This window comes from Bos grunniens, chromosome 21 (genome assembly GCF_055505025.1).
Source record: "Bos grunniens cultivar Pamir isolate PY7600 chromosome 21, Bosgru_T2T1.0, whole genome shotgun sequence".
Lineage (NCBI taxonomy): Eukaryota > Metazoa > Chordata > Mammalia > Artiodactyla > Bovidae > Bos > Bos grunniens.
The window spans coordinates 26552501-26578355 of NC_141185.1; the positions used below are offsets into that span (position 1 = coordinate 26552501).

At 40.0% G+C, this 25855-nt stretch overlaps 1 protein-coding gene across 4 annotated transcripts in view; it reads right to left on the bottom strand.

Annotated features, from left to right (window-relative positions):
- The window catches only part of NPAS3 (neuronal PAS domain protein 3), a 958674-nt gene that overhangs the window by 259021 nt on the left and 673798 nt on the right, over positions 1 to 25855 (bottom strand). For all 4 annotated transcript variants that reach the window (XM_086363633.1, XM_086363632.1, XM_086363630.1 and 1 more), the window contains one exon: positions 5595 to 5684. In XM_086363633.1, coding sequence (XP_086219759.1) covers positions 5595 to 5684 — 90 coding nt within the window. The remainder of the gene's footprint in view (positions 1 to 5594; positions 5685 to 25855) is intronic.

Consider the following 25855-nt stretch of genomic DNA (forward strand, 5'->3'; position numbering starts at 1 on the left):
TACTTGACTGACTTTATTATTATTATTATTTTACTTGACTGACTTTAAAAGGGGACACCAAGAAATATTTGGAGAGTTGTATTTGTTGATTGAAGGAACACTGGTTATCCTAGCGTTGCATCAATTTCACACACAGATTGAAAAAGTGCTAACACTTGGCTCCATTATTATAAGGCCTCTGCTGTGTTGAAAGAACACCTGTTTTGCCTTTATAGTCTACCTATCTAGGACGTGATGATGCCTAACAAGAGTAATAATGTGTAAGCTAATGTCTTCTTTTTTTCACCCTGCTAAAGAAATATGTGTGTGTGTGTGTGTATATATATATATATATATAATCTTTTATAAGCATGGAAGTGAGAATATTAACCACATACTAACCTCAAGTGATTTGTATTGAAAAACGGGAGAGTTGAGGCTTGCACTTCGGAAAAGCAAAAGAAAGACATGGCGATCGCAAAGCATCTTTAACCTCCAGTGATTTATTGGCCCTCAGCCAAGTTATCAGGGGAATCTAATTCTTCTTTATTATTCAAATAAACCACATTTGGCACCATGGTTCCCTTTCAGAATAGCTTCACAAATAGACTGAGCTCTGTCATTTATTTGACCTTGTACTCGTATGCTAGGGCTGTAATTTCATTTGCCATTCTATATAACAAACGCAGAGAAACCTAAAATATGGAGATGAACAACAGGATGGGAAAGCAGTTTATGGTAAATATATCTGCATGGCTTAAAAAAAAAAGACAAAATTTTAAATGACCATCTATACCTTTTTCCTTCCACCTCCATTAGCTCTTACAGCTGCAGCCACCCTACCTCTTTCAGCAAGCTGCCTTGAACCAAGCCAATGCATAACCTTGTTTGCAGCTTCCTTCTAGCTGGCTTGCAATGGCACGGAGGTATCTTCTGCCAGAATGGGGATGTGGTGAGAAGAAAAAAAATGACTCATCTGCAAGCTGGGCATTGGAGGCCATGTGCAGGTGATAAGAGTATATTTTAAGAGAGGGCTTAGCTGGTTATAGTATATTTCCTTATGATATCACAGTGGAAATATCTGTTAACTTCCCATCTGCTCTAGGACCCATTATGCTTTAAACAGAATTCTGTTAAGTTGAAAACATTTTTCTGGCATAAGTGCATCAGAATCATCATCTTTTAACCCATTTTCAAGATAAAATGTTTTCAGAAGGGTCCACTTTTATCCTTTGGTTAACTGAGACCCAAGTCCTCTGCCTCGGGCAAATAAATTTTTGACTTTCTCATCAACATTTAAAAGAAAATGCAGTATTTGAATATGGATTAAGAAAAGCTGATTTAAAAGCACATAAAACATCAAGCTAGTCAATGCCATTGTAAGTACTGGATGTCAGAACATCATTCTCAAAATCATCTGAGGGGAGCAGTATCTTCTGCTTCCTTCTGTGATTTGTAATATGTGTGCTCCCCTTAGTTTCATGGGTCATTATAGCCTTGTTCTGAATGTGGATTCCAGTGGAAGCAAACTGATATGTCATAATCCACATATTAGCTCCCACAGAAATTGTATTTGAGGTTTATTTTAATATTTCAGTTACCAAAAAACTTTCTTCTCCTTAAGATGTAATACTTCCTTATTTTTGATTGTTGGCTATAATTGGCTATATTTCCCTTCTTGCTTTGGTTGCCAGGAAGCTCATAGGTAAATTTGATACTTTATCAGATCATTTATATCCCTTCTAATAAACTTTTATTCTGTTCTCTTACTATGCAGTAACAGATTACTTATGTTTATCTTTCTTTTCCCTAGACCCTAGTTCTATTTTGCCACTACTTTTTATTGTATATGTTTATGTAAGCTATTTCTTTTTTAGAAGAGGAGGGTTTAAATCAACAAATAAATATTTCTGTAAACTTTAATTTCCACTCCTATATTGAAGTAGAAATGCTTTTTATTTATCATATAAAGTCTTTTGGATTCTTTGGTGATTAAGCCCCTTACATGTTGGAAGAGGTTCCATAAAAGTGGGCTACCCATCACTGCTGCATTTTCAGTATTAGGGAAATGACTCTGTTTTCTTTCTTTGCTTTTACTTTTGCCTATTCCATTTTACGTAAGGAGCAGAATTGTCTTTAGCAGCTCCAGACACCATCAGCAGGCATAAGAAGTCATTTAATCTCCATGCAAGCCAAACTCAGCAACGATATCTGGGGATCTTCCTTTAAGGTAATGCTGAGTAGTGAGTACCTGGGAATCTTTACACCTAGGGATGCAAGTCAACAATGCATTTTCTACAACCTGAAACCATATCTTGGTTAAATTAAATGATTATCTCTGGCAAAGTCAAAGGTCTGCTGAAGATGTTTGGACATCATCGTAGCATAGATCACTTCATTCCCATCATCAAGACGATATGAAAACACCCTAAAGGCAGTAAGTGGCAAACACACATCCTGGACACCTGGAGTTACCCTCAATGGAATGGGGGAGAAAAACCTGCTCTGGCTGTATCTATATTCATGCTACACAACTGAGCTTGCTAGAAGTTTCTCTGCTTAGTTCTCTCATGAGCCAAAAAAGAATCCTAAGCCATTTTAAAGCCACCATATTTATTTACATGTTCAAAGAAAATAAAACCGAGGAAGATACGTCTTGAGAGTTATAAATGCAGACACAGCTATGCACTAACAAACTGACATGTTCACAATATTCCTCAGCAGGTTCACTGGGTACAGACCTGATGATACACACTGTCTTGATTTAATAATACTGCTTAAAAAAGAAAGGAGGGAACATAACTATATAGATTCCTTATCACTGTCAAGAATTTGATGGAAAAATCACTGAGTCAAAGTTGTAGGATATGAACAGAGTGGTTTGCATTTAATTAAGGGTGTGTGTGTGTGTTTAAAAGATTAAGGATGTACTTAATTGAATAACTTTTAATACACTTTACATTGGATGTCGCCCGTGAGCACTCCATACTCTGCAACTGAAAGAGGGCATGAAAGAAACTTGGGAAGGGTTATGTCTCAGGAAACCCAATTACTCTTTTAGGACTGAGAACATTAATTGGATTGGAAAATCTTTCCCAAAGTTTTAGCACAGAGTGTCCCCCTTATTCTTTGGGCATTTAAAAACACACTATGCTCTTATCAGATTATTTCCATGTTAACCCAGAACTAACTTCTGGAATTCTAAATTTGTTTTGAACTCCAAATATGTGCATTGGTATACGCAAAAATCACTTAGGAGTGATCTACCCTTCATCATTTCAGTTGCATAATGCCCTCAAATGAAGACTTCTGTCCACACCACGTTTGTCTAGCTGCACGTTGGACTCTTTGGGGTGACACAAAACACAACTTCCACACAGGGCCACAGCCCACGGTGGCCAGCATCTGCCCTCAGGTGAGCCGAGACACTGACTATTGATGCACACTTACTTTATAACCCATCCCACGCAGAGGCGGGCGAAAACTGTACAGAAGTTGCCAGCTACCATACCATGCCTGCGTAGCTATTTTATTCCTATGGAAGCCTCAATGATTTGCCTCAGATTATAGGAAAAGATTGACTTAATGTGATAGTAGAGAAGCAGTGGAATCTCTTGTTTTTAAGGAGAAACCAGCACAGGGTTAAAGCCAAATTTTTCTTGAACAGATGATATTTCAGATGGCCACACTATTCCAGATGCATCAATTTCCTTGAAAATCCAATCCATATATGTGCATATGCTGTGCTGGCAGGAGGACTGACTGAAATGGCCAAAACCCAAGAGCTAATATTCTTTTGGCCAGAATAATGCAATTATTATTTTCCTAGCTATCAGTCTAAGCATACAGAGCCATCTGTTATGCAAAGCAAACATACACATCTCAATTACAGAAAATGCAGTTGCCTTGACAGAATTTGGATTACACCACTAACCAGGGCTGTAAAATGTGTTTTGAGCTAGTATATAATGGATGCTTTTCAGGAGTTCCCTAATTAGCATTTACCTGCTTAAACTAATTATTCATCCTTCCTCTTCACTGGCTTATTAAACTTTGTTGGATAGCCTGCACAAAATATATGAATACGGGCACTGCAGAACAAACAGTGGCTTTCCCAGGTCTATACAGTGTTAATATGGTGGCACACCAATTTCAACATTGGTGATTCCCAATACTAGGTCTCAAACAGATTAAGACAAGGCTTCAAGTCTATTAAAAGCCATTAGAAAGCCAGAGATTTCCATGAGACACAAGAATACTAATATTGAGTTGACAATAGCCCAGTTTCTATCATTTGGTTTGCTCAAGTCCACATAAAACAGAATTGCTAGATACACTACAGCCAATAGCTTGCACATCCTTCAAGCAAGAGTTAATGCCCGCCGCCCCACCCCGGGCTTGGAGTCTCAAAAGTAAATAATTAAATTTGGCAGGGTTTCTCCTCCTCCCCCAACCCTCCTCAAATGCCAACGATCTCTCTTTATTATCTCCCAATGTCTTTCTTGATTTAGCTATTACCCAGCAAACTCACTAACAGCCAAAATGTTCCAGCCATGCTGCCTCCTTATAGCAGTGCCAACTTTCAGAAGCAATGGGTCTGGGGTGAGTCTTGCCTAAGAGGAGAGAGGCAGATCTCATCTCCATCTTTAGCTCAAAGGAGCAACTGAATGAGAAGTAGATTATCCAACTTGGCAGATCATCACATACATACAAAATCCCTCCCATGGAACTGCGTTTTTCTCATGCCAAACCACCAGATGAAAAGGGTCAGCCTCAGCCAATCACCTGTATGGGCATGGATACCCAGATGTTCAGCATTTGAATGGAGAAAACATCTGGATAATTAGTGGAACTGCAAACTTTTCTTCAGGGTATTTTGGCATTCTGTAGTGGCAGCCTGTGTCTGGGAACTGAACAAAAGTCAAATTTTTGTGTTCCAGGGGGACTATCAAGAACGCATGTCTAGGGCTTTCATCCCCTGCCCCCATGTGCCTCCGTTTCCCCCCCTCTCCCCGCCCTGCTTTTCACCTCTGACAGACACGTGTGGGTAATTAAATGGCAAATAACCAAAGATTATCTTATTTTATGAAATCGTCTTTCTGCATAAGGAAGCATTTGCAAAGGCAGCAAAATGCCTACTTGCAGGAACCGTTCCTCCCCATAACACATTTTAATGGTCTCTTTCAGCATTTCTTGACTCCAGATGACTCCCTGTCACTGTGTCAGCTCCCAGGACAGTGCAGGGTCCTCCATAAACAGCCAGTAATAGGACACAAGGGAAGCACCATTAGTGTGTCCCTCTCCTACCGAGCACAGAGGTTTCAAAGTTCAAAACAACCAAGGGAAGAAACTTCATTTGTTCTCAATAAATTAATAATGATCCTTAGGGGGTAGGGACGGGGGACTCAAGTTTTGAGCACAAGTTGATGCCAAACGTTCTGGACTGACATACAGCTTTCTCAATGACTTTGTGAGCAGAGTCAGGGAGAGCCATTAAAAAAAAAAAAAACTGGATAATTCACTCCAAACAGAATATCTGTTGAAGAAGAAGGACAGGCATGAGGCTGAAGGAGCCTTCACAATTGCGGTCAAGAATCTAAAACGGTTTTACTTACTTGTGAGAGGCCTAGGTAGATGGAGACTGTTTCAGAAATGTACAAAAATTTTCCTTCTTGATTTAGTGCAAATACAAAGCCATCCAGGGACTGCAGGAAAAAAAAAAAAGAAAGGTTAGTAAGTATATGTGATGGAGATTTCGTTAATAAGGCATCTAATACAAAGCAACATATAACCAAATTTAAGATCACTTTTCCTTCATGTTTAACAGAAGTCTAAGATCTTTAACTACCACATTATACATGAACAAATAAAAGGTCTGAATTAAGACCACAAGCTAGCTTTCCCCTATTTCAGGCAATTCCTTATGTCTCTGTCATTTAATCAAGATGCACTGCATATATGTATAAAATCAGGCCATGTTGACTTTCTGAGATGTTGCCTTTATGTTTTTGGATTCAGTAGTTACTGAGATTAAATCAGCACGGTTAGGAAATACCTGAACAGGAATGAAAGCTGTAATGGAACAAGAGAAAAAAAGAGTTCTTGTATAAAAAACAAGTAAAATCACCACTTATACTCCTATGGACGTCAATAATTTGCTAATTAATAAAGGATTATTCTCTCCTCAATCCCAGTGCCTATTGTATTAGAACAAATAGGAAAAGTCAATATATTATGAATAAATGTTTACAGGCTGAAGCTTCATAAATTGTAATCCTTCTTTTGCAAAACTCTATATTAAAGCTTTACTGTGATAGATCTAGTTTCTATTACAACTCCTGAAATGGAAAGAAAAGAAGAAAAGGGGGAGAAAAGAAGAATACTGCATATTATATGCAGCTCCTGAAATGTTAGCCTACTTTTCAAATAGAGGGCTGCATTTTCAGTTTGATGCATGGTGTAAATCATCATGGACTCCCAACTGAAAGATATCACTCAAATTGAGAATAAATTTGTTTCAAATTCTTGCAATCCAAGTGCATTTTGTATGTTCCATCATCCTCACATCTTGTGTTTTGTTTTATTTATTTTTAATCAAGTGGGTTGCACAAGTACTGCTTGCCTAGGAAAAGAAGTTTTAAAGATTAGTGATATTTACAAAGGCTGTGAGTTTGGAAATACAGGGAATCCTCATTGGGAACAAGGTATGTGGCAACATTAAACTAATGACATAATTTTTAAATACAGAAAGGTGGAAGCAGCATGTAAAATTCAGGTAGAAAAATACACGGCCTTAAATCTCAGTGATAATTTCAGTCTCTTAAAATACTGAACTTTTTTGGAATTTTATATGTATATATTGAATATATGTATATAAATATGTGTATATATCATTATGGGAATATGTGTGTGTATATGAAATTTGATTCCATGCTTCCTGATTCCTTTTCACCGCCCCACTGATCAGAAACTATGAGAAGTACCCAACCTCCTCCTCTGAAAACAATTGGGTGAAAACAAGTGGGTTCTAAAAAGAATCCAAAAATTCGATTCAAAAGTCACATTGTACTGTACCACATAAAAGCAAATTACATAATAGACAAGATTCTGGTCAAGATAGTACAATAATAATAGCTCACATTTATTATATACTAAGTAGGTGGCATTGTCTCTTTTAAGTTTTACAAGTAGCATTTGAAGTAATTATGTTATTATCCACATTTTACATACAAGGAAATTGAGGCTTAGTGAAGTTAGCCAACACGCCTGACCTTAGTAAATGATGAAGTTAGGATTCAAACTCAGATTGTCAGATTCAATCACACTGCCTTGACTTCCACTAAAAATAAAGATTTTCTACTTGATACAAGGACATTAATGAAAAGATAAATTGGACAGCATTTCTGAAATTAACATATTTGTATTGAGGCAACCTATAACTTCTTAAAATCATTCCTTGTTCTTGAATGATTTGTTCCAATCATAGAATCCTACCATTTGGAGGAGATGAATGGGGAGTGGAATGACAAAAAGAATTCATAAGTCACTTCCCCAAGAGGTCACCTTTGCTCTGTAATATCTCCCTGGAAGCATCTAGGGGGCAGAAAACAAAACAATGTCTAAGAGAACTGGACTCCTGATCTTTGACAAAACTTCCAAGCCTTCTCGAGCCTCGTGAGAGCCAAACTTTCAAGCTTCCAGTATGATACAGCGGAAGCTTACTTTGAACCAAAAGTGCAAAAATGGATGTTTCCTTTGTAGAAGTTTGGGGAGCATCTCAACATCTTCACCTCAAGCCAGGTGTCTCCTAAGGATGATTCATGAGGATTAGGACTGCCTCTTTTGACCTTCTCCAGGGAGAGAAGGGCCAAATTAGGTTTTTTCTATTCAACCTAAGAGCCGTGGTCTAGAATATAATCACAGGGAGTTGTGTAAGCCATTTTCTCAAACCCTAAAATGCCCCTGTCACATCAGTGGGACACACAGAGAGACAGAAGATACCTTCTGTGGGAACCAGTGACAATCAAAAGAATGAGAGCAGAGAAAAGGATTAATGGCACAGAGATGACCCCTTGTAGTCTAAACTTTCACTTTTCAGGTGAGGAAAACCTGGCACAGACAGGTTAAGCGGCTGGGTAAGACCACAGTCAGCTAGTGGTAGAGCCAGGATTAAATACACCACTTCCCATAGTATTAACAAAGCATTGATGACATTGTATCATCCTGGGGTGTGTGTGTGTGTGTGTGTGCGCGTGCGCGGGCAGGTGCACACGCGCACACATGCGTGCTGAGTTGTGTCCGACTCTCTGCAGCCTCTGCACTGTATTTTGCTAAGCTCCTCTGTCCATGGGATTCTCCAGGCAAGAATACTGGAGTGGGTTGCCATTTCCTTCTCCAGGGGATCTTCCCGACCCAGGGATCAAACCCACGTCTCCTGTGTCTCCTGCATTATTAGGTGGATTCTTCACCCACTAGCACCATCTGGGAAGCCCCATCACCCTAGTAGAATTATCCAACTCCAAAAGAGACTGAATTTCTTAACAGCAGGGAGACATCTTACTTATTTTTAGCCAGCATCTAACAACTGCTCAAATAAGACTTAGGAAATCCAGTTCTAGCTCCAAGCCCAAAGCTCTTTCCCTCACATCACACACATTAGAATGACTAAGAGGAAGGGCAGTTATTTCCTCCAAGAGTTCTGTTTATGGAGCTGTTAGATTATTTGCAGATTCTGATGCCACAGATGTCTCACATAGTCTGGGATATCTCCTGACATTCGGAAGATCAGAGTTAGACTGGATCCTTTCATAGTCTTCCAAAATACTCAGTGCTATTCATTTGTCACTGACACACATCCTTTGCTTTCTCACTGAAAGGGATTATGTTTTTTTAAAGTAGGTTCCTATCTCAATATACTTGCTAAAATACTAAAGGAGGTTTGGGCACCGTGGCAGGGAAAAGGAATATCTGGAGGCTAAACATCTGATGCTATTAAGCAGCGGCGATCTAAGAACTGGCCAGTTTTGTTTGGCAAAAACAGAGGCTTCGACACATGTTCCAATTTCCTGGTGAGATTAAAATGAGGCTATGTCTACATGACACAAAGCATCCAGTCAATTCAATTAAAAATAACAGCCAATTTGGTTGGGGGGAAACAACTAGTCAGATTAGTTGTTTGCCACTACAGAGGTAAACAAAACAGGTTAGTTAACCATATTTTTCACTTTCATGCCTATCATCTGAGTCAACTGTATCTATAGTATGAGATAAAATTAATAACTCGGGTGTAATTATATTTCAAATAAAGAATGGGATATGAAACCCGGTGTCAGCAGGTTGGCAAGGTCCGTTTTCACATGGCCATTACCCTCTGCTTCAGGGTCATCCCTGTCTATAGTTAGCTGTATTTTGCTGCTTAGAAAAGTTTTAAGAGTAGCATCAATATTGGTTTAATGTGGATGTCTTAATTTTAAAGGGTGGGAGGAAGGAGGAAACATTCAATTAGTCTTGGGAACCAGATATGATTAATCTGCAAGTTCAGTGGAAATTTCAAAAATTTTGAATCAAGAAAGCTACTATATAGAGCTGTTTCAATCACTGCAGGCTACCTTTTAATTTTTTTTTTTTAAACTGCCCACTGTTTTCAACAGGCGCCAATTAAGATTCTGGGGTCAAGGGGTTAATTACATCTTCTTACTCAGTATGTAGAATTTTCTGATTATTAACTAAGGTTGGATTAAGATGAAAAAGAACCAACACAAATGTTAATGCTAGTTCCTCCTTGAGAAGATTTATTACAAAGCCACGCTGAAATCTATCTGCTTTCCTCAAAGCAGATGGAGAACAAAATCTTAGAAGAAACAGTAAAACAGACGTTTTCAAGGCATGCAAGTATCTGATTCATCAAGACAGTTTTCTTACTACTAAAACAAGTTCTTAGGCATCTCGACAGGGCTGATGAGAGATTTCCTTTGTCACATCCCAGTAAGTCTATGAGGTATGCATGCTGCAGCGAGGCTTGGATACACAAGTCAGGAGCCACAGCGTCTCTGAATAATAATGCCTGTAATTATAATTTATATCCCCTGACATCAGAGTAACATATAAAGTGTAAGGCGCAGTTTCTTAACCCCAAAAGCCGAGTGCCTCTAACAGTATTTGTCAAATGATGAGGCTATTTCCTTGCAGGGTATAAAACTAACTATAGCTTCATGATTGAAGGTATACTAATGTTTAATGCATTGTGCTAAATGGATTTATATTTGTCAAAGTTGTTTTGTGTCTGCTTTCTTTTTTTATCCCCTGCATATTTCCCTGCAACCAAATTTCAGAGTGAAATCTTACTACAGTGCCCTTACAGAGGCAATTCTCACGTACAAGACTACTCTGAAATGAGTGGTTCTTTCTACAACATTCCAATGTAGAAGAGGAAAAAAAAAATCACCCCGAACTCTTTCCCTATGACCTATCTCCAGTTAGAGTGAAGAATTACCAGTAGGCTAGGTTATTTTAATGACAGATTATTTTAAACTAAGCCTTCACCATCTGTTCCACCCCCTAATTATGAATGCAAAAAGAACATATTTCACAATTACATCAGTAAAAAAGTAAGATATACGTGATTTAAATGCAAGCATGTGCTTCATGTCCGATGCGCCGTGCATCTGTGATGTTCTTCTACTTCAGGCTTTGGTTAACCCACCCGTGATAAAGTACAGTCTCGGACACACAGCGTTCCCTCCAAACCCAGCATTTTTCACTGTTCTGATATAATTCTGTTAGGACAAGAGCAGAACATGAACGTGGGCACAAAGCTTGCCAGCCAGTAGAGACTGGCTGTAGCGTTTTACAACTCCTACGATGACTCTGCTGTTAACAAGGAGAGGCTGTGTGAGAAAATTACTTCTGCGACCTGAGCAATGGGTGAGCGCCGGGAGTACGCGAGTCTGCTCTTAAACCACATCTCCATCATCGTGAAAGAGTGAAGAAGCACAAAAGAAGCACGGTCTGGAGACTGAGGACGGGGCTCCACTGCTTCTCTTTCCACTCTGTTTTGGCAGCAGATAAAAGAGTTAGAAGTGTTTCTTACATTTTTTGGCCTTTGGACACAATAACACTTTGATCGAGCTCATTAAAGCACCATGCTGCCCTCTGACTGCACTCAGGAGCTGATACTGGACTGTTCACGCACACGCATGCAGACTCCCGGCAACCTCGAGGAGAGCCCGGGATGATGTCCAGAAGCGCCCACATGTATCTGTTTATGGGGAAGACAAAGTTCCCCAAATTTTGCCTTTGCAATCTGAGTTTTAACCATCAAGTGCTGTGGAAACAAAAGCCTTATTTTTAGAAAGACTCTTAAGTATATTTTCTCGAAGTGGAGAAAAGCACACATCAAAGGTGTGGATTTTTATTTTAACTCTCAGAAATCTCTCTGCGCTTTCTGGCTCCTGCATCTTTTCCTTTGTGCCCCCACCGGCAATGAGTCAATAATGTGAAGGATGATAGAAGAGCTTTATATGATGATCACGTACCCAAAGCCACATGTTCCCCAATCACAACAGTGAATTGGATTAATTTGGTGAAATTTGACTATTTTCCCTCTAAAACAGAACTCCAGAACAACAAACCTTGACACCGCAAGACATCTTTCCTAAGAGTTTCCTTAAACACACAAATCCACACATCTTAGGTGAGAAAACACTGCCAAGAGACACAGGCGGCCTCTCTTCAGTTCTTAGAGGAGAAGTACCAGAATAAAAGGGGAGATGTTGAGCTAGTGAAATGTTATGACATGAAAAGAACAAAGACATCGGCTTTCTGAGCAAGGATATCAGGTTTTGCTTCTGCTCATTAAAATTCCATTTCATGGAAGCTGTGTATCAAAGTGCTGACCTTTTTTTCTCTGGGATGCTAGTTCAAGCCTTACATCCAGCCTTGAGGGAGGTGAATGTCTTGATTTGAACATCCAGCCAAATGGACAGCAGGCTCTGCTATAAAGACAGGGTGCGGCATTTGGTGGAGGCACGTGTGCCGGTGTCTCTGAGCCACGGGGGACAACATGCAGACCTCACATTATCTGTGGCTTGTCCCAGGGGACTGGGACTCTACCTGAGGCAGAAGTGACCATGTGCTGCTCACAAGCTCCTTCTGCCTCAGGGAGAGGATTCCCACTAATTATCCTAAGGCACACATATTCACTGGAACATTAAAACATCACCTATCTTGCATGTGGTGCATTAGTTTACTGAAACATAGGCTCTTCAGAACCTAGGATGTAATTCCTTATTGTGCATCTTTTTTCTTGAATTCAGAATTCTCTTTCAAATTAAGGGAGGAGTTCCCAGGTCAGCAGGGTAACATAAGCACTCCGTTGTACTGGTCCTGAAAGGTCTAACAACGCCACTGCTTTGCTTTGGCTACACATGAAGCTTGGCTCCAGGTGTCGTTCAGATTGTCTGTGTTATACAAAAGAGCACACAAAAAAAGAACAGAACCGAATAATTGTTCACTGCGCATCCTGTAGATCACAGGCGACTCTAGGGAATGGTCATAACACTCTCACATATATGATATACAGCAGTATATATGAAATATACTACTATATGGGCTTCCCTGGTGGCTAAGACAGGAAAGAATCCACCTGCAATGCAGGAGACTGGGTTTGATCCCTGGGTGAGGACGACGCCCTGGATAAGGGAATGGCTACCCACTCCAGTATTCTTGCCTGGGAAATCCCATGGACAAGAGAGCCTGGTGGGCTACAGTTCATGGGGTTTCAAAAAGTTGGACATGACTGAGTGACTAAGTGCACACACACATACTACTATAAATCATATATATTATCATCGCATATTAGGAAAAAAAGTGAGTGTTAGTCACTCAGTTGTGTCTTTGTAGCCCGCCTGGCTCCTCTGTTCACAGAATTATCTAGGCAAGGATACTGGAATGGGGTGCTGTTTCTTTCTCCAGGTAATCTTCTCAACCCAGGGATCGAACCTGGGTCTCCTGCACTGCAGGCAGATTCTTTACCATCTGAGCAGCCAGATGCTTTAAACAATGCTCAGTTCACTCAAATATTCACCTTAGAGAAGAGGGAATGGAAGGAAACTAACACTTGTTAGGGAAATTATTTAGAACAAATTTTGACCTGGGCATTATTTAATCCTATATTACAGATAAGGAAACACATCTCAGGGAAATCAAGTACACGGCCCAATGTCACACAAGAAAATGTGGTAGGTGTAGGAAGAAAGGAACCTCCTTTTCCTCCTGCCACTGGGATACCTGCTGGGGATTTTACTTGTTTCACACCCATCACAGTTGCTAGGAGTCTATGCTTCCTCTAGTATTTCTTTCCACATAAGTGGTTGTCATGTCCCTACTGCTTCAGTGTTATGCATTCAGAAAACACCTGTTGAGGGCTTCCTACGCACCAGACCTATACTAGCTGAACAAAGAGCAACTCAAGAATTACTTTCTTAAACAAAATTCATCTATGGGATCCAAGATGAAGAAAATGAGAAAAGTGGGAATTCACTTTATAAAACAAAAACTCACAAGGCAAAGTGACTTAGGACACTCTCCATACACGGTGGGGACTCTTGTCTGATATTACCAATCTTCACACCTCTAATATCCTGTTTATGGGTTGGAAAAGGCATGGATTGATGGAATTTGCATTTTTAAAGCTTTGCTGAGCCGTAATTGACACATGAAATTGCAAAATATTTAAAGCATGTATTGTGATGATTGGATATACATATACATTGTAAAAGGATTCCTCTTACCTGGTTAATTAACATAACCAATAGCTCACATGATTATCTTCCTAGAATTTGTAAATGTCCATTCAAGAGGAAACCAGTCTTGAATATTCATTGGAAGGACTGATGCTGAAGCTCCCACACTTTGGCCACCTGATGTGAAGAACTGACTCGTTGGAAAAGACCCTAATGCTGAGAAAGATTGAAGGCAGGAGAAGGGGACGACAGAGGATGAGATGGTTGGATGGCATCACCGACTCGATGGACATGAGCTTGAGCAAGCTCTGGGAGTTGGTGATGGACAGGGAAGCCTGTCGTGCTGCAGTTCATGGGGTCGCAAAGAGCTGGACCCGACTGAGTGACTGAACTGAACAAACTAGAGACTATAGACCTCAAGGAAATTCTCATGACTTAGAGGAAGAGGCTAATGCCTAGAAATAAAGAAGGGACCCCAGTTAATCAATAATTGCTAGATCTACACCTCTTAACAGGCTACTGCCAGGATGGGACTTGAGAACACACAGTAGCAAGTCATGGAGCATGCCAGCACACTCACCCCATTTCTGGTTCCAAAGTTTCCATTTAGACTAAGAATTTTTTCCTTTCTCTCTCTGGTTATGTGTATATACACACACACATACTATTTTAAATAGAAGTTAGTGTGAAAATAAGATTGACTTTACAGAAATTTATTTTCCAGTCGTGTTTGCTTAAATGATACATCCTTGAAGATGGAAGGTAGACCCATATTGGTGTTTCTGTTATGGCTGATTATGACATGAACTGGACTGTTTACTGGACACTGGGTAACTTTAAAGAACAGGATTTTCAAAATAAAAAACAAAAACTTTGTACATGTATTCCTTTAGGTAAGGAGTCTCTGTCAGAGGTAGTAACAAAGATTGAAGAAACCTATAACGACTTGAGCATATTAAAAGACCCATTTAGAGACCTCAGATATTTAGCTGTTGCATTCACATATGAGTTTCATTTTAGGAAACACTTATTGATCTCTCTAAGGAAAGGGTATTAAAAAATCTGTAATGAAAAGAGCTTAACTGTGACAAATATGGTCACCATGGATTAACTGGATTACACGCCTCCTCCCAAATTCAGTCACATGTTGAAGCCCTAAATTCCAATGTGACCATATTTGGGGACTGGGTTTTTTTAAGAGGTAATTAAGGTTAAATGAGGTCATATGGGTCCTAATCCGATAGGACTGGTAGTCTTATGAGAGAGAGAGAGAACAGTCCCCATACGCATGCACCTAGAAAAGGCCCTGAGCGCACACAGTCAGAAGGCGGCCATCTGCAAGTCAGGAGTAGAGTCCTCACCAGAATCCGACCATGCTAGCACCTTGATCTTGGACCTTTAGACTCCAGAACCATGAGAAAATAAATTTCTGTTATCTAAGCCACCCACTCTATGGTATTTTGTTATGGTAACCTGAACTAGGATAGTAGTTTAGACATTCGGGGAAAATGGCTGGGCCCTGAAAGTCCTCAGTGTTAACTTCAGGAAATCACTATAACTAGAGTCTCTGCTCTTTATTTCATATATCACTCATGTAATTAATAATTAATTTTCACTAGATCCACATAAAGCCATAAATATGATGGACTGCTAATGGTAGCATTTAGTCCCAGAAATCGACAATGCTTATTAGGATTGTTTTGGAGATCTTTGCAAGTAATTGCACCTATTCCGTATCTTCTATTTACAACATTGATACCTTTATATTGGTTTTCTGTACATTTCAAATGCTTAGAGGGCTACACGACTTCATTGCCTTAGCTCCATAGAAGGTAGAGATGCACATTTATGGGAAAATCAATTACTCTGATAGAATTAGAAACCTGGTCCTGAATAATCTTGGGATAAACAACTTGGTGTACCACCTGCTACAGCTTTCGGCTGCTTTGCCGACCTTCTCTTTTCATTTCACAGTCGGCCAGTGGGTCTGAGTGAGAAAGACCAGCCTACACGCTTGTCCACAGAGCTCTCATCCTGTTCAGAGGTCTAAGGAAATGCTGCTGCATTTATCCCCACATGCCTACTTAACACACACGAAGCAAAAGGGGCTGTGGATTTTTGTTGTTTGCTAACATATTTGCATATCTCCAAAGCATAACAACTAATGTTATATGAAATCTCCTTCAGAGAATCTCTAGATGATATCCTTCAAAGCAAAACAACTGAGTGTGAAATTTGCCAGCACTAAATTTGCTAGGTGTGCATTCAGACCAAATTCATACTATTAAAAGCAGTGGTACTCGGCTACATATCTTGGCTTCTCCTGTGGTCCAATTCAGAAACAGGATGAAAGGACTGGGCTGGAGTGTGAACTTTTTGGTGTCTGTAATTTTGGGGGATAAAGACATTACTAAAGAAGAAAATTAAATTCTGGCATTTTCCTCTGACTTTCCAAAGTGAAATTTTTTTCATGAAGACTGAGATTGGAGTTTTCTTCCTCTTTCCAATCTCCTTCAATGACTATCGTGACTAGAAGAGAATTCAGTGCCATCACTGAAAAGTAACTGGCTAATTTATTACTTGAATTTCCAGGATCAAAAGATGCTTTACCCAAGATCTCAGCGAGATTTAATAGGCATCGTGGGACTGAAGTTGTCTGTAGAGAAGTATAGCTAATGGAAATGCAAAGAGAAAACCTAAAGTGACTAGCTTGAATGTGAAATCAGACATGGTACAGTGATTTGAAGAAGGTGAAGGATGAAACTATGGAAACGACCGGGCTTACCATCTCTGCCTTTCTGACCCACACGTCGGAGGCAGCAAAAAGGACAGACCCAACTATTTTCTTGTTTTCACTATTAGATAAGTCAAATAATCACTGTGAGTTTTTCCCTTTAAAATGCAAGCCCAACTTTGTTTAAAAAATATTCAAAAGATATGATTCTGTTTTGTCTTGAAGCTTTTACTAGTGTATTCATCATGAGTGTTAAAGAGAAAATTAGATGCAATACATGAATTGTCAATAAATGGTCAATTTTTTCAGGAAAAGACTGTTATATAAATTTGAGATGCCTAGACACTTACTTGGCTATCCTGATAGCTCTAAAGGTGCTCAAATATGCTGTTATAGTTACCAAACAGGGCTGGATTGCTTCATGGAAATAAAAATGCATATATATATATATACATATAAACATACACACACACACACACACACACACACACAAACATATATATATACACACACACACCCCCTATAAATTTCCCAGGGCAAAAGGAAATGTAAGAAGTTTTGGCCCAGACATTATTTTCCTTCCTCCCCAACCCCTACCCCACCCCGCCCCATTCTGGAATGCTATCATCGCCCAGGATCATCCCCTTCTTAGGTTGCTTAGTGAAGTTGGAGGCCAGTAACTGACATCCTAGACACCTGTCAAAGAGAGGCAGACTTTGCTGGTCTGCTTTTTCCTAAGCAGCACACAGCATCAGCCTGCTAGGCAGGTCTAAGTGACTGTGGATCTTGTCTGGGGCTATTTGCCATGGGTGGCTACAGAACACCACTTATCTACTTTAGCTGTAGAGGCTGTATCAACTCACACACCTGAGGAATCACTGGACAAAGTGTTTTCAGTGACTCAGGGCCATGTGCTTTATTGAAGTTATGTAATAGCCATAATGTTATACATCCTGCAGGGATTCACTGTAACAATAACCTACGTTATGCATGATCTAGTCAAAGGCACTGATGTGCCAATTTGCAGCAATTCCAAAAGAAATTTGCAGTTGGCCATATTGATAATTCATTCACTAGAAACCTTGAATCAATAGTCTCAGTCTAATTCTAATGTGCACAATGATCCATTTACTCACATTTTTGACTTAAATAGCTAAAGATAGGTTAGAACAAAAATAATTTGAAAATGCATATATTCCACCATTCAATGCATTTGATGAATGACAGTCTACCTCTCAATGACTATTGGACTTATTAAAATTCTATTTAGTCTACAGAATTTATAGTGGCTGCAACCATACAGCCCTATAGTATCTTCAGCCACAACTGTCACCTCTTACGTAGTCTTTCTCAACCTTCTATGTCAAAGGCACCTAAAGTGCCAACCACAGTGCAACAAGTGTATCAATTAAATTTCAAGTCTGATTTTTCACTTGGCCCTCTGCCTGGTTTCTTTTAAGGCTGGGCACGTGAACAAGTATTATTTTCATTACTAGGATGCTATTTTTCTTAGCTGTCTAGAATCCCAAGACTATAATATGAGCCACTTTCCAGTTAGGACATTTCTATGTGTATCTACCACATCCCATTACATAAGCTTGCAGAAATAACTTTTAATGAAAAACTTCCTAACAATTTAAGAAAGAAAAATGAATCCTCATTACAACTCTTCCTTAAACATAACTTAGAGTGTAAGTAAGCACCAACCTCCAGTAGCCTGAAAAAAGTAAGGCTGTAAAAAGTTACCTGGCATTATCCTGGAAACCAGTGTTCAGGTTTGGGATTAATGACTTTGAATCCACTTCTTCTTTTTATTTCAGCTCCCTTTACAGTTTTTCCTCTGTTCTCTTATTTCCTTTTATTTATCTCTTCACCTTTTATCTTTTGGTTTGGATTCTGCATTCATCATTTAGTGCAAGAGATGTTGATGGTCACGGGGATGGTGACCTATATGTACCATGCTTCTTGGCCACTGTTCCCAGTGATCCTGTTCTGAATGTGCTTATATGTGAAACTCCCCTGGGCAGTAAAACAACTATGGAAACATTTATATATCTGACTCATGGATGAATAGTGATTACTGACAAACTGTGAAACCAAGAATGGCTCTAAATTTGCATAGGCTGGTGCAAATTTTATGTGATTGAATAGTGGGAATAGATTCTTTCTGTCTCAATGAGATTTGTTCACTTTAGCCTTGACCTTTTCCAACAAGTGAGATTTGTTTTATTGTCTTGCTTGGGGGCTTCTCCTTCGTAATAGGATGACCTACTTTAATTTCCACTTTAACGCTTCATGGTCTAGAGAGTGAGTTCCCCTAAAGGAGTGAGCCCCTAAAGACTCAAATTGGCCTCTGTGTCCTAATGGAAGACTTTTATCCCAAAGCAAATAAAAAATATATTAAGGGTTTCACAAACACAACCTTAAGCCTTTATCATTTTCTGTATGTTGCTTGTATTCTCATTATAAGCAATCACACTTGCTTAAGACATGTGTTGCTCCTCTCCACCAGAGTTTCACCCCTTTCTTGGTTCTTTTCTGCCAAAGCAGGCATGAAAGTGTATAGCCAACATTATTTTGCCATTTCCTAAGAAGCACACAGACATGGCCTAATGGATATGGCCTAAAAGCACACAGGCATGACCTACTAGGCAGGACTAACATCCTTTATGTCAATGTGGGTCTCCACAGTTATCAACATCCTGAATCCCACTTGTGAGACCAAGACAGTGTAACAGTAAATGACTAACACTATCATCAATATTCCACAATGAAACAGTGAGCCCAGGTCTTTTCCATAATCTCAGCAAGCTATGAGTAACATACCCTCATAGGCAATGAACAAAAGAAATTCTTTTACTCATTTCCAAAATGCAATTCTTCCTTATATTGGGCTTCCTTAATGCACTGGACTATGTTATCACAATTAAAATTTTCAATAACGTGACATGACATGAAACTTTCATTTTGAGCAGGATAAAAATCCTTATCCCCAAAGGTTTGCTACAAAGAGTAAAATCTATGGGTTTTGCTGCAAATCATTTACGTTTGCTTCTTTAAGGCTGAAATACTTTGGTATCCAGGGACACACTCTAGAGAATGGTGGATATAGCAAGCTATCCAGCAACTTTTTGAAGGAAATACATTACTAATACCCTCTTTTGATGTATTAGAAAGTATGAATAAATGATACAAGAGAACATATAGCCTTACACACTCAGATGTGGAGAGATGCCATCTGTCTTGGCATACGTGGGCTGAAGTATTAGGACCCTTCCCACCACTTTTCTGCTCAGTTGAGTTGACATAGTAAGCAGCTGAAGTGGTTTAAAAAGAACAGATCCTTTTACATCTCTCTCTAGGGTCTCTCCAGGGTCCTCACTGAAAAAGCAATATGGGTGTCATCCAAGTCCCAGGAAAGGCAGCAGAAAGGAGGTGAGGGTGTCTGAGCCAGAGGGCTGTTAAGAGGTGTGAATGAGGAGACTTTCAGAGTTAGAGGACTTTATAGGAACCCCCCAAAGAAGAGGGCTGATGAAGGAAGAAGAGATGTTTCAGGTAGATGCACTCTTTCTAAGCCCAGGGCACCTAGATGACTGCTAAGGAGCACATTCCATAGATTTCACCAGGGAGGGACCTGCTTATGTTCTAGAAAAATGCCCAGTGAGGGGGCTATCATGCCAAAACTGTAGCTCATGACTTAAAGACCTGGCACTATGGAGAAGCCTCTCTTAATCTCATCTTCCAGTTGCCCTCAACATGAGAGGCATGGCTCTGTTAGAAAGCCCCTGGTCAGGTCCAGAGGGACTCTTAGGTTGGGGTCAATGGTAGAGAAGATGGGACAATTATAGCCATGTCTCCTCAATTCCCTCTAGGAAGCTAAAGAGTCTGTGTGGCCACAGCTGAAAAGGTTTGACATCCAAGCTTGAAATGAACATACCCCAAAGTCTTTAAGAAGCATCACGGTACAATAGAAGAGAACACATGAGCTCTGCAAGTAAGCAGATCTGAGTGGGAACTCTGAACTTGCAACTTCATTCTCACATGAAAATATAAAGAATAATATCTGTACATTACTTATTCTACTCAGTAGAGGTGTGAAGATGATTAGAGTTAATGTGTGTAAGTGCTATCATACAATAGGCATTTAATAAATGGTGCCCACAGTGGTTATTATTTGACTTCAGATGCTGATTTAGAAAGTATCTGCTAATAAGAGTGGTTTTTACCTGATATAAAGAGAAATGTACACTTGGAAAAAGAGGGCTAATATACTAAAGGCAGGAAAACTAAATAAGTTAGACAAGCAAGAAGAGGACTCAATATCCATGGCTGAAATAAGATTCGATCCTGGTTGTAAACATTCTTCTACAGAACTTTAATAATGTAATTTGGGGACAGGATATTTGTAAGGGAGAAAGACTGTTATAGAAGTTATCAGAAAGAAACACATTAAGGAAATATAGAGTGAGAGACTTGGATAAGATTGTAATGTCAAAAATAAGATTAGAAAGAAAAAAATGTAAAAACAGGAAAAAAATAATTTTACTTTAATAAACATGGTTATTTAAAAATGAGAGCTATTAAGGAGAGATCTATGTGTGTGTGTGTGTGATATTATATGTACACCATGCTGATTGAAGCCGTCTCTGTTTTGGACCCTGGGAGAAGAACTTTACATTAACTAACCCAGTTCAATTCTCTCAACTTCCTAACTCTGATGTACAAGCACTGCTCAGAGATACTGTGAGTTCAGTTCCAGACTGCCACAACAAAGTGGCAGTAAATTTGTGACTCAACTGCAATAAATTGAGTTACAAAAGTTTTGATTGCAAATAAAAGTTATGTTTATAATATACTACAGACTGTGAAGAAAGCTGAGCGCCGAAGAATTGATGCTTTTGAACTGTGGTGTTGGAGAAGACTCCTGAGAGTCCCTTGGACTGCAAGGAGATCCAACCAGTCCATTCTGAAGGAGATCAGCCCTGGATGTTCTTTGGAAGGAATGATGCTGAAGCTGAAACTCCAGTCCTTTGGCCACCTCATGCGAAGAGCTCACTCATTGGAAAAGAGTCTGATGCTGGGAGGGATTGGGGGCAGGAGGAGAAGGGGACGACAGAGGAGGAGATGGCTGGATGGCATCACTGACTCGATGGACGTGGGTCTGAGTGAACTCCGGGAGTTGGTGATGGACAGGGAGGCCTGGCGTGCTGCGGTTCATGGGGTCGCAAAGAGTCGGACACGACTGAGTGACTGAACTGAACTGAACTGATAGACTGTTAAGTGTGAAATAGCTTTATGTCTTTACAATGTATATATCTTAACTAAAAATATTGTGAAAAATGCTAACCATTATCTGAACCTTCAGCCATTCATAACCTTTTTGCTGGAGGGAGGTCTTGCCTTGATGCTGATGGCTGATCATAGTGGTGGTTGCTGAAGGCTGGGGTGATCATGGCAATTTCTTAAAATAAAAGAAAGTCTGCCATATGGATTGACTCTTTCTTTCATGAATTATTTCTCTGTAGCATGTAATGCCATTTCATAGTATTTTACCCATCCTAGAACTTCAATGTTAGAGTTAATTCTCTCAAAACCTATTGTTGCTTAATCAACTAAATTTAGGTAATATTTTAAATCTTTTGTTGTTATTTCAACAATCTTCACAGTATTTTCAGCAGGAGTGGATTCCATGTCAAGAAACCATTTTCTTTGTTCATCTGTAAGAAGAAGCTCATTAGATGAAATTTTATCATGAGATTGCAATAATTCAGTCACATCTGTAGGCGCCACTTCAAATTCTAGTTCTCATACTATTTCCAAGCACATCTGCAGTTATGTCCTCCACTGAAATCTTAAACCCTCAAAGTCATCCATAAGAGCTGGAATCAACTTTTTTCCAAACTCCTGTTAACATTGCTATCTTGACCTCTTCCCATGAACCACAAATATTCTTAATGGAATTTTCAGGTTCTCAAGGCCTTTGCCCAGATCCATCAGAGGAATCACTATGTATGGCAACTATAGCCTTAGAGAACATATTTAAGTACTAACACTTGAAAGTTGAAATGATCCTTTGATCTATGGGCTGCAGAATACACATTATGTTAGCAGCCATGAAAACAACATGCATCTTGTTGCACATCTCCATTAGAGTTCATGGGTGACCAGGTGCATTGTCAATGAGCAGTAACATTTTGAAAGCAATCTTTTTTTCTCAGCAGTAGGCTTCAACAGGGGCTTCCCAGGTAGCACTGGTGGTAAAGAACTCGCCTGTCAAAGCAGGAGACATAAGAGATGCGGATTCAAACCCTGAGTTGAGAAGATTTCCTGGAGGAGGACATAGCAACCTACTCCAGTATTCTTGCCTGGAGAATCCCATGGACAGAGAAGCCTGGTGGGCTACAGTTTGTAGGGCTGCAAAGAGTCAGACATGACTGAAGCAACTTCACATGTCTGCAGGTTTGAACAGTGGGCTTAAAACATTCTTTAAATCATATTGTAAATGGATGTATTGTCATCCAGGCTGTGTTGTTGCATTTACAAAGTACACGCAGAGTACATTTGGCATAATGCTTAAGGACCCTAGGATTTTCATGATGGTAAATGAGCATTGGTGTTAATACCAGCTGCACTGCTGCTGCTGCTAAGTCACTTCAGTCATGTCCGACTCTGTGCAACCCCATAGACAGCAGCCCACCAGGTTCCCCCATCCCTTGGATTCTCCAGGCAAGAACCCTGGAGAGGGTTGCCATTTCCTTCTCCAATGCAGGAAAGGGAAAAGTGAAAGTGAAGTCGCACAGTCGTGTCCGACTCTTTGCGACCCCATGGACTGCAGCCCACCAGGCTCCTCCATCCGTGGGATTTTCCAGGCAAGAGTACTGGAATGGGTTGGCATTGCCTTCTCCAACCAGCTGCACTAGCCCTTAACAGAAGAGTCAGCCTGTCCTTGAAGCTTTGAAACCAGGCTTTGACTTCTCTTCTTTAGCTATGAAAGTTCTACATAGCATCTTCTTTCAATAGAAGGTTGTTTTGTCTACACTGAAAATTTGTTGTTTAGTGTATCCATCTTCATTTATGATCTTAGCTAGACTTTCTGGATAACTTGGTGTAGCTTCTACATCGACACTTGCTGCTTTACCGTTTGTTTTTATTTCATGTAGATGGCTTGATTTCTTAAACCTCATGAACCAGTCATGGTTAGCATCAAATTTATCTTCTGTAGCTTCCTCACCTCCCTCAGCCTTCAAAGAAATGAAAAGAGTTAAGGCTTGCTCTAGATTAGGCTTTGGCTTAAGGTGGTGTTGTGGTTGGTTTGATCTATCCAGGCCACTAACACTGTATCCAGATCAGCAATCAGGCTCTTTTGTTTTCTTAATCGTTCATGGGTTCACTGGAACAGAACTTTGTTTTCCTTCAAGAACTTTTGATTTTCATTCAGAACTTGACTAACCGTTCAGCACAAGAGGCCTAGCTTCCAGCCTATCTTGGCTTACAACATGCCTTATTCACTAAGCTTCATCATTTCTAGTCGTTTATTTAAAATGAGAGATATGCAACTCTTCCTTTCACCTGAACACTTAAGAGGCAATTGTAGGGTTATTAACTGGCCTAATTTCAATATTGTGTCTTGGGGAATAGGGAGGCCTAAGAGGGGGAAAGATGAAGAATGGTGGCTGGTAGGGTAGTCAGACACTGGAGAAGGAAATGACAACCCACTCTAGTATTCTTGCCTGGGAAATCCCATGGACAGAGGAGCCTGGAGGGCTACAGTCTGTGGGGTCACAAAAGAGTCAGACACAGCTCAGCGACTAAACAACAGTCAGAACACACACAAAATTTACCAATTACATTTGCCATCTTATGTGGGCACAGTTCTTGGTGCCTGACAACAATTACAATACTAACATGGAAGATCACTGATCACAGATCACGGTAATAAACAGACTGATAAAGTGTGACATATTGCAAGAATCATCAGAATTTGACATAGAGACACCAAGTGAGCAAATACTGTTGGAAAAATGGCACCAGTAGACTTGCTAGATGAAGAGTTGACAGAAATGTCTGATTTGTAAAAAAGCACAGTATCTTTAAAGTGCAAATGTAGCAAAGCACAATAAAATGAGTTATGCCTGTATACACTATCATCATCCCTGTTTGAGATGAGGAAACTGCAATCATTTAGTTAGTAATGGGAGCTGTATGACAGGAACACAAACTCAGCCTGTGTTCTATATACTGACTCTGTGGACTTCAGTTCAGTTCAGTCACTCAGTCATGTCCAACTCTTTCCAACCCCATGGACTTCAGTATGCCAGGCTTCCCTGTCCATCACCAACTCCCAGAGTTTGCTCAAACTCATGTCCATCGAGTTGGTGATGCCATCCAACCATCTCATCCTCTGTCATCTCCTTCTCCTCCCATCTTCAATCTTTCCCAGCATCAGGGTCTTTTCCAATGAGTCAGTTCTTCATATTAGGTGGCCAAAGTATTGGAGTTTCAGCTTCAGCATCAGTCCTTTCAATGAATACTCAGGACTGATTTCCTTTAGGATGAACTGGTTTTATCTCCTTGCTGTCCAAGGGACTCTCGAGAATCTTCTCCAACACCACAGTTCAAAAGCATCAATTCTTGATGCTTTTGAAACGCTCAGCTTTTTTTATGGTCCAACTCTCACATCCATACATGACAACTGGAAAAACCATAGCTTTGATTAGATGGACCTTTGTTGGCAAAGTAATGTCTCTTCATTTTAGTATGCTGGCTAGGTTGGTCATAGCTTTTATTCCAAGGAGCAAGCATCTTTTAATTTCATGGCTGCAGTCACCATCTGCAGTGATTTTGGAGCCCAAGAAAAGAAAGTCTGTCACTGTTTCCATTGTTTCCCCATCTATTTCCCATGAAGTGATGGGACTGGATGCCATGATCTTAGTTTTCTGAATGTTGAGCTTTAAGCCAGCTTTTTCACTCTCCTCTTTCACTTTCATCAAGAGGCTCTTCAGTTCCTCTTTGCTTTCTGCCATAAGGGTGCTGTCATCTGCATATCTGAGGTTATTGATATTTCTCCCAGCAATCTTGATTTCAGCTTGTACTTCATCCATTCCAGCATTTTGTACGATGTACTCTGCATGTAATTTATATAGCTTTTTTCCAAGTCTGTAGACTTGGACCACTTTTTTCATGGCACAGATTTTTAACTTTTTGGTAACCAACTGCTAGCATTGGCTCTCCTATAGATCTGAGTTCCCAGGGGCAGAGGGCAGAGAAATGGTGCTCAGGTTCATGTCCAGAGCAGAACTGGGGCAAGGAGATGGTTGTTGTCTTCTCTGATTGTGACCTCAGCCAACCAAGAGAATACAGCAACACTTGACAGTCTGTCAGACATGGGTGAAGCCACACT